Here is an 11,402-nt window from a genome sequence, read left to right on the forward strand (position 1 = left end):
ACGCGCCGTGGAGTTCAGGAGACAGGCTCGTTTCAGCGAAGCTATGGTTTCTTTTGCGACTCATAGATTAGCTTAGCGAAGGGCTCTATTTTCCCGAAGAGTTTGGCTAACGTTAGCTAAATGTTACCCAACAAGCTAATGTTTGGATGATGCCGAAAGACAGTAGTTAAGTTTGTCACAATTAGAGACAGGTTACCGGATGTACCAAGAATCTGTCTTCAAAATAAAAAGCATTAATGGCTCAAACGGGCAACTGGACGTAGCCTTGGCCGAATATACCTTTGTTTTGAAAGGAGTAAACGGAAGTAGTCATTTTTACAGTAGTTTACTTGACAGATACACACAAGAGAGTTGCAGTAATGGCTGAATTTGGCAGAGTTTAGATCGGTTTTATTAAGTAGCGCCCTCTACAGTATACAGTAGGAAACAACTTAAATGAGTGGGAATGACATCTTGCAGAAAGTCTACTTTAGTGCTGAGCCATCATGTATTTTGTGATCCCTTCTGTGACTGTCTGTTAACTGCTGCTAAATTGCTGAGTGTTGCTCAAGTTTTAGAACAACACTGCTCCTGCTGCTCGGCTGTTATTCTGAGCTGACAGAGGAACTGACTGGAAGAAAGGACATGCTGAGTCTGTTCCTGGGATGTCTGATGAAAAATATGCACTCTAGATTAAAGGAATACTTCAACCCCCAAATGACCATTTCTACATTAATTGCCATGTGTTACACTGAGTTCACAAAGAAAACTTTTTCTCACACACCTCCATTAAATGAAGAATCCAAAAACGCAGACAATTCTTGATCAATTTAAGTCAAGGGAGTCCACATTTCACAACAAAACTATATCAAAACATCTGTTTACAAACTCTCACACAGCTCCAGCAGTATAATCCAGGTCTCATTTATCTAATCATATGCTCAGTACTTTCTAGGGATGCAACAGTATGAGATTTTCACGGTACAATAAATGTCTCAGTATTATGGTTTTACAGAATTATTAATATCAGTCAGAATGACCCTTAAAGAAAAAAATAGAAGGCTTATCTTTGGGTGAACAAACATTTTATTACTGTTATTGAGACTTGAAACGATTTTTTAATGTAAGTATGTGTAAAAAGTCTCCCTTTTGAAAATGACAAGGGATGCATAATAATGGATTTTTTGTTGATATCTGATATGCTGATAAATAACAACTCATCTGGCTGATAACAAACACTGATATCGATATATTCACTTTTTCTCGACCTAAGTTTAGTGATCATCAATCACTTCTGTAGTGGAATTAACATATTATACATGCATACCCTTGTCGTGATGGCCCATCAGCAGATGGAGACATGAAACACAATACTCTTTAATGTATGATATATTCATTCATTGTGCAAAATTAAAAAAGGGCAGATTCTGATAGTTCATTTTAAAGCCAATATCAGCTGATACCAATGACATGCATCCCAAAAAATAACTAAAATATAGTTGAGATTCTTCTTCCAGTTGCATTTTTTTCCCAATATCGTAGATGAATGCACACAGTATGATAATCATCAATTTTCATATTACAGTATACCTTAAAACTGATATATCGTGGTAAACCCTTGTACTTTCCAAACAGACAGCTCGTTTTGACAGGGACCTGAACAACATGTAAAACTTATGCTCTCTTCAAAGCCAGACTACACTGACAAAATGGTAATTTTACCTTGCTGAACATGGGAGCTGCTGGTTTACCACTGCACTGTTTGCAGTTTGTTTGTGTTATTGTGTGACTGTTGTGTTTAGGGTTAGTTTGGCTTGAAAAGGTTAGCTTGGCTTCACCCTCTGCAAAAAAAATTTGTCTAAGTTTCCCTTTAACAGCTATAGCGACTTGAATTAAGCCACCAACTGAAAAACAGACGAGACGCATACGTAAACAAGACACGATACATAAAGGGAGTAATAATCAACGAGTAAAAATCAACGTCCTGCCTCTAAGAGAGGGAAGAGAGGAGGTAGAGTTCCTACTTTGTTTTTGGTTATAGTCACTCCACGTTCTGCATGTCACAGCCATACCAAAAACAATAATAAAAAATTTTTTAAAAAATGACCATCGCATTTTTACACCCTTGGTATTTTTTATTTTATTTTACTGCATAATACAGTAATAACAATGACTATGGCAGTTAAAAAACATTGGAGTGTAAAGTTTTTCCATCAGATTGCTATGTTACACCACATGGTTTTGGTTTGGTAGTTAATTACCAGGCCCACAGTGAATTTGCAATGACTCATTCGCACATTTAAAAAATATATATATTATCTTTCACATTACAAGCAAAAAAAGAAAAACGTAAATCCCACACATTTTCATTCTGGGTCTCCACTGAAAACTAACAAATTCCACTTGGGTCCGCTAATCATAAACTATATTTCCCCCAAAATTTGCATTTTCAATACGTACTGCTTTGGTTGTCCAAACATTTTTCGAATATGGACAGCATGATGTCCAGCATTTTGGACATGAATCCATGGGAGGCCAGGTCCACAGCTTCAACTCTTTCCTTGATGGCTGCCGTGGCTCTCCTTAGATGGGACCTGTAATACATACATATTAACTTTTAGAAGCACTGTACACCACACACTATGACTCTGCATAAAGTTAGGGCAAGGATTTCAGTGTTTTGTGCACATTGTACAATTGTGTGTGTGTGTGTGTGTGTGTGTGTGTGTGTGTGTGTTTGTCAGGAATTGGATTTGAATGCTATCCACCACTGAAGCATTTATTCCATGTGATGAGATGGCACACCTGACAGGTGTGGCATACCAAGATGTTGATCATTACTACACAGGTGTGCCTGGGATGGTAACAATAAAAGGACTAGACAGTCTAAGCTTGTCATTAGCATGCTGACTGCAGGAATGTCCACCAATGTTCATTTCACTACCATATGCTGTCTCCAATACTGATTCCATTAAATTGGCAGTATACCAAACCAGCCTCACAACCACAGACAACATAACTACACCCGCCCAGGACCTCCAAATTCAGCATCTTCAACTGCAAGATTATCTGAGACCAGCCACATTTGGACATTAGGACTGTTTCAGAGGGAGGGAGTCATCACCTTGTTTCTTCTTTCTCATTACCTTGCCTATAAATATGAATGAATTGTATTTTAGTGCTCATGGTTTCAGTAAAATGAACTGAATTATTAAGTTGTAGAAATTAAATTGTGTACCATCTTCATATTCACAAAATTTTAAACATTTAAATTTGTATGTGCGATTTAAGCAGCTAACTAACGTTAGCTCAAGCGCGTGACGGACAACACCGTGGGCTTTAAGAGGTTTTATATCCAAAGAACTTCTATGAAAATGAACTGCTTGGCAGCATCAGTGGTTACACTGGCATTTATCTGTCAAAATGCGTTGCCACGCCTGGCTATTAAACCGAGTTCAGACCAAAGACCCGCAACAAGAGTAAACCGTTTTAGAATGTTCATAATGCTATGCATAATGCTATGCACTATGAGGGTAAAACTTTAAAACGAGTGTACATAATGTATACTGAGTGTGAAACATACCGGAACTCAGACAAACTCCTCAGAGTCACCATCTCATCCTCTGCCTCAGGAATGACATGGAGACCTTCAAAGGGAAGATGGTCTCTCACCAGGACAGCAAGGCTCTCACATAATGCATCTACCTCTTCTGATGAAAGAAAATAGTAAAGAAAAACAGTAAGTTGTTGCCTCAATAAGGTATGTGTTAGTAATTTATGAAAATTTTAAGACAAAATGACACAGCTTGCCTTCACAAAGCCGAGAAAACAGGGACACCTTGGCTGTAACCTGGGTGGGCTTAATCCCAGCATCCTCCAGCTGGACTTGCAGTTCTTTCCTTGCGTTATTATCTGTCCTTAAGTATGTCGCTATGGACGAAAATGACATGTATTCCGGAGAACCTACCCTGCGACCCAGTTCATCCACTGTGACTTTAATTCTGTGTGGACACATATGATTACATTACAACACAGCAAAGACAATGCAGTATGTCAAATAAGAAACATGAACACTAGTCTACAATGATCACAATGGCACCGGTAGTGAACCACATTTCAGTCTGAAAATAAATGCTGAAACCTTTTAACCTCTGAGACTATTTTGGACTGGCTACATATGTTGGTCTATAGGTTAATTTTGCTACTCTTAAGTTTACTGCACTGCACACCATCCAGGTCTGGTGGGAGCAAGCTAGCAGAGCGTCTCATTTCACAATTACCACGTCCCAACCCACAGCGCTGCTATGGCAACATTGTGCCCGCCCTACGGTCCCAGGTCACCTTGGTGAGTAAGTGGCTTTATTTTGAGTGTAATTACCCCTTTAACATTGTTAACTACTGCTCTGTTAGTACCAATAGCAGTGTCAGCATGGCTAGTTGTGCTAACATAGTTAACAATGCTACAAGTGGTTTTGCAAAATCAAAAATGAAGCTGCTTAATGACAGGGGATACCTGGGGGTAGTCTAGAGGGTGGCTACCCTATTTCTGCATCAATACCTTCCTGCCACTGGGACAGCATTACCAGTGGTAAAGGCTGAATGAGTGGCATCACTAGCCAGCTCCGACCTAACCAAGGTGGTTCACAGTGCAGAGTAGCCAAGACTAGAAAAACAACTGAGACTAGAGGTTGGTCAGTGGGTACTATGTTTTTTTTTCTCTCAGAAATACACCAATTAGTTACTGTTTAATGGGTGTCCAAACATGACATTTCTAATTTGTACAGACTGGAGCCCAACTGACTTTGCATTAATTTTATGGCTTTCTACCTGGAGCTGCAGGTATCCAGTAGAAAGTACTCAATTGATCGGCAATGTCATTGCTAAGTAGGAAATAGTGCTTGAGTCCAAAATTCTGAACTTAGCCTTTAATATCAAAATACTATTAAATAAATCATACCTTTTCTTTTTCCCACCCGATGACAGATGGAGTATGCTGCAAATTTCTTTAAAAATCTTTGGTGTGGAGGGGGCAGGAGTTGCTGTCGGAGCGTGGCAGTCGGAGCTGGTGTTTGGGGAGGCAATTTGCTCCAGTAGGTCTACTGAAAATAACAAGCCCCAATCATAAATTCATCCTAAAATAACTTATTAAAAGCTATCATGAAACAAGTTTTACCACAAAAATACATCATTTCTCTAAGAGCAAAGTACAGAAAGGTGCAATTTCTTTAATATTTTCCTGTCCAGTTTTAGTATGGCATTCGATGGAGTAATCTGGCAGGGATAAGTCACTGTAATGGCACCTATCTGTACTTTCACATACGTTAAAAATACATTGGTGGGCATCAGAAGAGGAGATTAAAGCTGTTAAAAAAATAGGCCTAATTTTTTTTTTAATAATGTTTAGGTTTTGCAGAGGAGGTCAATGTCAAAATGATGCTGATGTTGATGAAAATTCCACAAGGAACACTCATTCTTCAGCCACAAAAACATCTGTATGGCCAAACCACATTATACCAAAGGAACACTCCAACATTTTGAGAAACATTTATTTAACATCTCCCCAAGGCATATCAGTTTATCAGCAAGACTTACATGAATTCCCTTGAGCATTAGGCCCAATGGTCCTCTTTCGCTTTATTCCTCTTGGCCCTTTCTGTAAGGAATGAGAGGCAGTATGTCAGTCTAACAGTGGGAAAAACGTCTCAACAGAGAGGCAATGAAAAAGTGTTACACTGTATTAAAGAGCGATGTAACCCATTTTAATAAGTATTTGAGAACATGCACCTCTCTCTCCTAGATGTTGTAACTAAGATGAAAAAACAGGGGCTGCTCCATAGACAATAATTGGGGTACTTACTTTATGAGGCCTAGAAAATGTTTATATGAACTCTTGCACCACAATTAATACTGGTTCTGACCCTCTAACAATGCTACAACACAAACCTAATTTTGGTGTTCACAAACATTTCATGGCCTCATAAAGTCAGAACCCCATTCATGTCTATGGAGTCCTGAGGGCATGCAACTGCCCAGTGGACGAAAAATATATATATATATACTGCTTGATGCCCTTGAAGTTGCCACAATAGTATAATAAAATGACAGATTTCTTTTTCTTTGTCACAAAAATGAAGTAGATATTATTTACTACCAATGATAAATGCAATAGCCATTCTGACAGAAAAAAAATGGTATATTTACTACCAATGACGAATGCACTAGCCTCTCTTTACTAGCTGCCGGTGATTAAACGCTTTCATTACAGCAGACTAGTCAAAATTTTCCAACTAAAGGGGCCAACATTAATGTTAACTTAGAATTTTCTGCAAAAATAGCTAGTTAGCTGGAAAGCTAACATGAGCTAGTTAGCGTGTTAACTGTAATCCTTAGATTTAAGTTTCTTTTAAGTGATAACGGATAAAGTGGCTTAGCTACACAGTAACAAATAATTATTTTGCATTTACTTAAACATTACAAGATTAATAACTTTAATAATAACGTCAATAACTTTAATACGTACCAATGAAGCACAGTCGACATGGTTGGTCTGGGGCGGCATATGTGGCAAAACTAAAAACGTAATGTCATTGGCTGAAGACTTGCTTGATTGAAGGAAAACTTCTCCCATGTGTCCTGGGGCACCAGCAGAGTCGGGGTGTATCATTCTGACGTGTTCCTCTAAGAACAGAGTGTCAGGACAGAAGGTTCCACACAGAGAGCAGATATAGGTGCGGACAGGGAACTGCTGGCCTGAAACCACAAACAAAACAAAAACATTATTTTATCAACTGATAATAGCCAAGTAATGCCTAACTTGTGACAAACTGTTCTCCAGTCCACCATGCTTTATTCTACCAACACTGTCAGCTATCTCGGTTTTATCAGATTGGTGTCTGAGGATCAGTCAGTCACGTGACTCACAGATTATCACACATTAAAATGACACAAAATATAGCATTAATTTCTTTAATTCTATTTATTTATTTACAAAAAAATTAAACAGTCACTCCTAATAATAAACACAGGTGTAAATAAAGTGCTAGTAAAGAGTTCTGTGATGTGTTTTAAAACTGGAATATTTATCATCAGAACTGTCTCTCATAAAATTACAGAATTTCTTGCCATAAACAGTTAGATTTTTGTACACAGAATTGCCATCACTTAATCACAGAATTACCATAATTGAAGGTGTATACAGACAGTAGCCCTCATTTATCAATCTAATGTAGTCTAATGTACAAACCAGCACAGATCTGAGCACAGAAATCATCCAACAATAGGCTCACGTGTGATTCATGAAACGCCCTTATCTTGCCGATCACAGTGTAGAAATGATTGGGCATTGATGAATACTGGTTTAGAGGCCTCACTCTTAGAGTTTACGACATGGAAAGGTGTAACACAGCCAAGAAGAGGAGCTTCTCTAAGCTAGTAATGGAAATGGTGACGTCCCAGGTCCAATTTAACCAACTGGTTTTATTTTGAAGCCTGAAAAGTGGCATCAAAGGAAGTCAGAAAAATGCAGTATGGAAAGAAATCACTGCTGCCATCAAAGTTTCTGATAAATTAGAGCCAGGCACAAATGGTGTCCATCTTTTAGACTGGTGCCAGCCCCACAGAGCCAGGCAACTGCCAGCTGTGATAGAGAGCGCACATCCATGTGGCCACTATGCATTTTAAGTAATTATTATGTGGCTGCAAATACTAAGATGCTAGTCAGAATATGGTCAAACAAAAATTCCTCACCTCAGTCAGATTTACTGTGCTGCACCGCAAGTCCACGCCAACACAAACCTGTGCACACAAGTTGAGACCTGGGGCTGTATTCACAAAGCTTCTTTGTACTAAGAGTTGCTTCTAGTGACCAAATTCTAGGAAAATTCTTAGAATTATGACATTTTTTAAGAATTTCCCCTTTAAGTAAAGACTAGATCCTGGAAAAGATGAAAGTTATTCACAAAGCATCTCAGCCCTTTACAGAGTCCTTATGGTGAACTAGAATTACTGCCCCATGGTTGTATGCTTCAGTGCACCAGTCAAGTTTCTCTTATAGTTTACATCCATGTCTGTGAAAACATGGATGCTTCACAGACATCTTCCCCCCAACAGCACAGAAAATCTATTCAATCAGGACCAAGATTAGTCTCACCAATTCAGTATCTGACCAAATGTCTCCACTTCTGTTCCTGAGTTATGACATTGAATAATGTCCAGAAAAATGTTTTATGCAGAACATTATGATGTCACAGTGAAGTTGACCTTTGACCTTTTGGATAAGAAATCACTTTATTATTTTAGCCTATTAGACATTTGTGTGAAGTTTTGTCATAAATAGCATCTGAATACTTGGGTTTAGGCCAAAAACATATTTTTTGAGTTAACAATGATCTTGATCTTTGATCTTCAACCACAAACTTCTAATCAGTTTACTGTTCAGTCCAAGTGGACATTTGTGCCAAATTTGAAGAAATTCCCACAAAGTCTTCTTGAGATATTGCATTCTCAAAAAGGAGACAGAGAAGGTCACAGTGACCTTGACCTATGACCACCAAAATCTAATCAGTTCATCATTGAGTCCAAGTGAATGTTTGTGTCAAATTTGAAGAAATACCTCAAGCTGTTCTTGAAATATCGCGTACACAAGAATGATATCAATTCAAGGTTATGGCGACCTTGACCTTTGACCGTTGACCACCAAAATCAAATCAGTTTACCGTCGAGTCAGAGTAAACCTTTGTGCCAAATTCCCTCAAGGCAATCTTAAGATATCATGTTCATGAGAATGAGACAGACAAGGTCATAGTGACCTTGACCCTAAACCTATAACTATCAAAAACGAATTACTTCTTTAATAAGTGCAAGTAAACATTTGTACCAAATTTGAAGAAATTCCGTTTAAGTGTTCTTGAGATATTGTGTTCACAAGGACGGAATGGACGGATGGGCATCCGAAAAACGTACTGCCTCCGGCCACGGCTATCACCGATGCAAAGGTATAAAAAGTGTAGACACATACTGATTTCAAAATGTTAACTAGCTGAGATCTAAACCATAAAAAAAGTATGTTAAAAAAGTATGTTTCAAAACAGTGAGAGGAGAGGACAGTCTCAGTGCAGCATTGGAGCTTATAGCTGATACAAGACTGGAATACTGGCTTCACTGACATCTCATATCCTACTCCTGCTTACACAAACAATTATCAAACTATTTTTGAAATTTATTACACTTGCAGTTTTGTTCTTGTAATACTCCACATCATTCCTTTCCTTTCTCCCCAGTCTTACCCACCTGCCACAGGCCTGTCTGTGCTGCCCTCCAGTGGACTCCCTCCCTCCCCTGGAGAACTCTGGGGCTCCATGGAGAACTCAGAGGGCTGGATGTGTGGGGCCTGGGCCTGCTCCAGTCCACCTCCCTCCCTCCTCGGCAACTCATCTTCACCACCATCCTCACCAGTTGGGGTGCTCTCACTCTCAGGCTCCTTCATGACTGGGAAAAATATGATCACATAAAACTTTATCTCTAAAAGACAGGTGTGCTGTGGGAATTTACTGTTCATGTTATTCCAATACTATCAGATACTCTTTCCTTATTAGCATATCAAGGAGTGTGGTTACCTTTCAGGTCTGAAGAATATTCCACTGGTACTACTAATTCATAGACATACATCCGTTTGCTACCAGAGGGGAGGACACTGAAGAGGTCATCTGTGGTAGACTTGGAGTCTACAGCCATGACACTGTTTGGCTGCAGGCTGAGGGAGTGCAGGTCCTGATCTTGGCGAGGCTTCCTGCCGCCACTGACTTGGCTACTCTGGTCTCCGTCCATTTCAGGATATCCCCTCGAGTTCTTGTCTTTCATTAGATAGTGGCAAACAGCATCTATAGAGGGGTGAGAACCAGAGGGGTGTAAGTGAAATATGACGTTAACCTATATATAGAAAGTCACCTGCGCCTTTCATAAACAAAATATGAAAATGTTTTACATTCATGAGTTACAAAGAAAAAGTAATTCTTTGATTTAATAGAAAAAAATATCCTTATACCGTTTACATTTGTTAAAAAATGAACCATAACCACTTGGCCTCGCCTTGCTCAAGGGCACCTCGGCAGTGCCCAGGAGGTGAACTGGCACCTCTCCAGCTAGCAGTTTGGATAGGGACTTGACCCGGCTACCCTTCGGTTCACAACCCAAGTCCCTATGGACTATATAAGTAATTGTTTAGCCATTTCCCCAAATAAGTTGAAAATAAACTACAGAGTCCATCGTGATAATATAAAAAATACCTATCAATATCATCAATTCACTGAATAACAATGAATTATATTAATACTGGTAAAATATAGTAATAATATAATAATATACAGCAAGAAAGGTACATTTCATGCAAGTTATGTAAGTTTCAGATTGATTTGAAAAAAGATACTAGCCTACTTTGATTGACCAACTTGATGCGACATATTTTCCAACGCCCACTCTCTGTCAGCTGGGGGGAGTGTGCTCACCTGTGTGGGCGTGCACGTGCCCATGTCTGTGTGTGTGTGCGCATCGGGATAGAACTCCGCCGTGCGCGTCACAGAGAGCAGAGGAGAATTGTGCGCGACCACGTGGAATGAAATGACATGCCGTCGTGTAAATAAGATAAATAACATAAGGCTATTTAGTTTGTTTAATAAAAGGACAAGGTATAGACCTGTTCTGTAGGAAAGGTAACCTTAAATGACTTCTGTTGTCATCTGGCGCTGTATTGAAAGTAAAATTAAATAAAATTAACTTGACCTTCAAGGGGGTTCTTGATTAGTTTCCTTGTGCCTTTATACCTATATGCTCTGTATCCTGTGTCTGGTTTCCTATATTCTCTGTGTCCTCGGTTACCTTTATTCTCTGTGTCATTTGTCTGGTTCCCTACATGCTCTGTGTCCTGTGTCTGGTTTCCTTTCTTCTCCGTATCATGTGTAATGTTCCTTGCATTCTCTGTGTCCTTTGTGTGGTTCCAAGTATCCCCCTGTCCTGTGTCTGGTTCCCAATATTCTCTGTGTCTGGTTCCCTTTCTTCTCTGTGTCTGGTTCCCTAATTTATGTGTCATGTGTCTGGTTTCCTATATTCTCTGTGTCCTGTGTCTGGGTCCCTAATTTCCATGTCCTGTGTCTGGTTTCCTATATCATCTGTGGTCTGTGTCTGGTTCCCTATATCCTCTGTGATCTGTGTGTGGTTCCCTATATCTCTGTATCCTGTGTGTGGTTCCCTTGCCCATCACAACACAGTCAAATCACAGTAGGACGGGGCTTGGTGAAACACTCAGATAGGGCAGTACATTCTAGCATTTGCCCATGTGTCAGTCAGTTTGACTTCTGTGCCATCTTCGCCTAAAATGTCACTTACGGCCCTCTGGTACTCACCCTCCGCTATAACCTCCTTCTTCACAC

The 11,402-nt window shown here is 39.5% G+C and overlaps 1 protein-coding gene across 1 annotated transcript; it reads right to left on the bottom strand.

Annotated features, from left to right (window-relative positions):
• Window positions 1-1,103: 1,103 nt before the first annotated feature.
• Window positions 1,104-11,396, bottom strand: LOC126387273 (uncharacterized). The gene is made up of 9 exons (XM_050039809.1): window positions 11,376-11,396; window positions 9,594-9,857; window positions 9,268-9,465; window positions 6,500-6,729; window positions 5,572-5,632; window positions 4,937-5,078; window positions 3,790-3,980; window positions 3,563-3,689; window positions 1,104-2,573 (listed from the first exon to the last, which is right to left on the bottom strand). The coding sequence occupies exons 2-9, from the start codon at window positions 9,835-9,837 to the stop codon at window positions 2,429-2,431; spliced, it is 1,338 nt and encodes a 445-aa protein (XP_049895766.1). The 5' UTR covers window positions 9,838-9,857; window positions 11,376-11,396; the 3' UTR covers window positions 1,104-2,428.
• Window positions 11,397-11,402: the final 6 nt, after the last annotated feature.

Source organism: Epinephelus moara, unplaced genomic scaffold (assembly GCF_006386435.1).
Source record: "Epinephelus moara isolate mb unplaced genomic scaffold, YSFRI_EMoa_1.0 scaffold3250, whole genome shotgun sequence".
In the NCBI taxonomy this organism is placed as follows: domain Eukaryota; kingdom Metazoa; phylum Chordata; class Actinopteri; order Perciformes; family Serranidae; genus Epinephelus; species Epinephelus moara.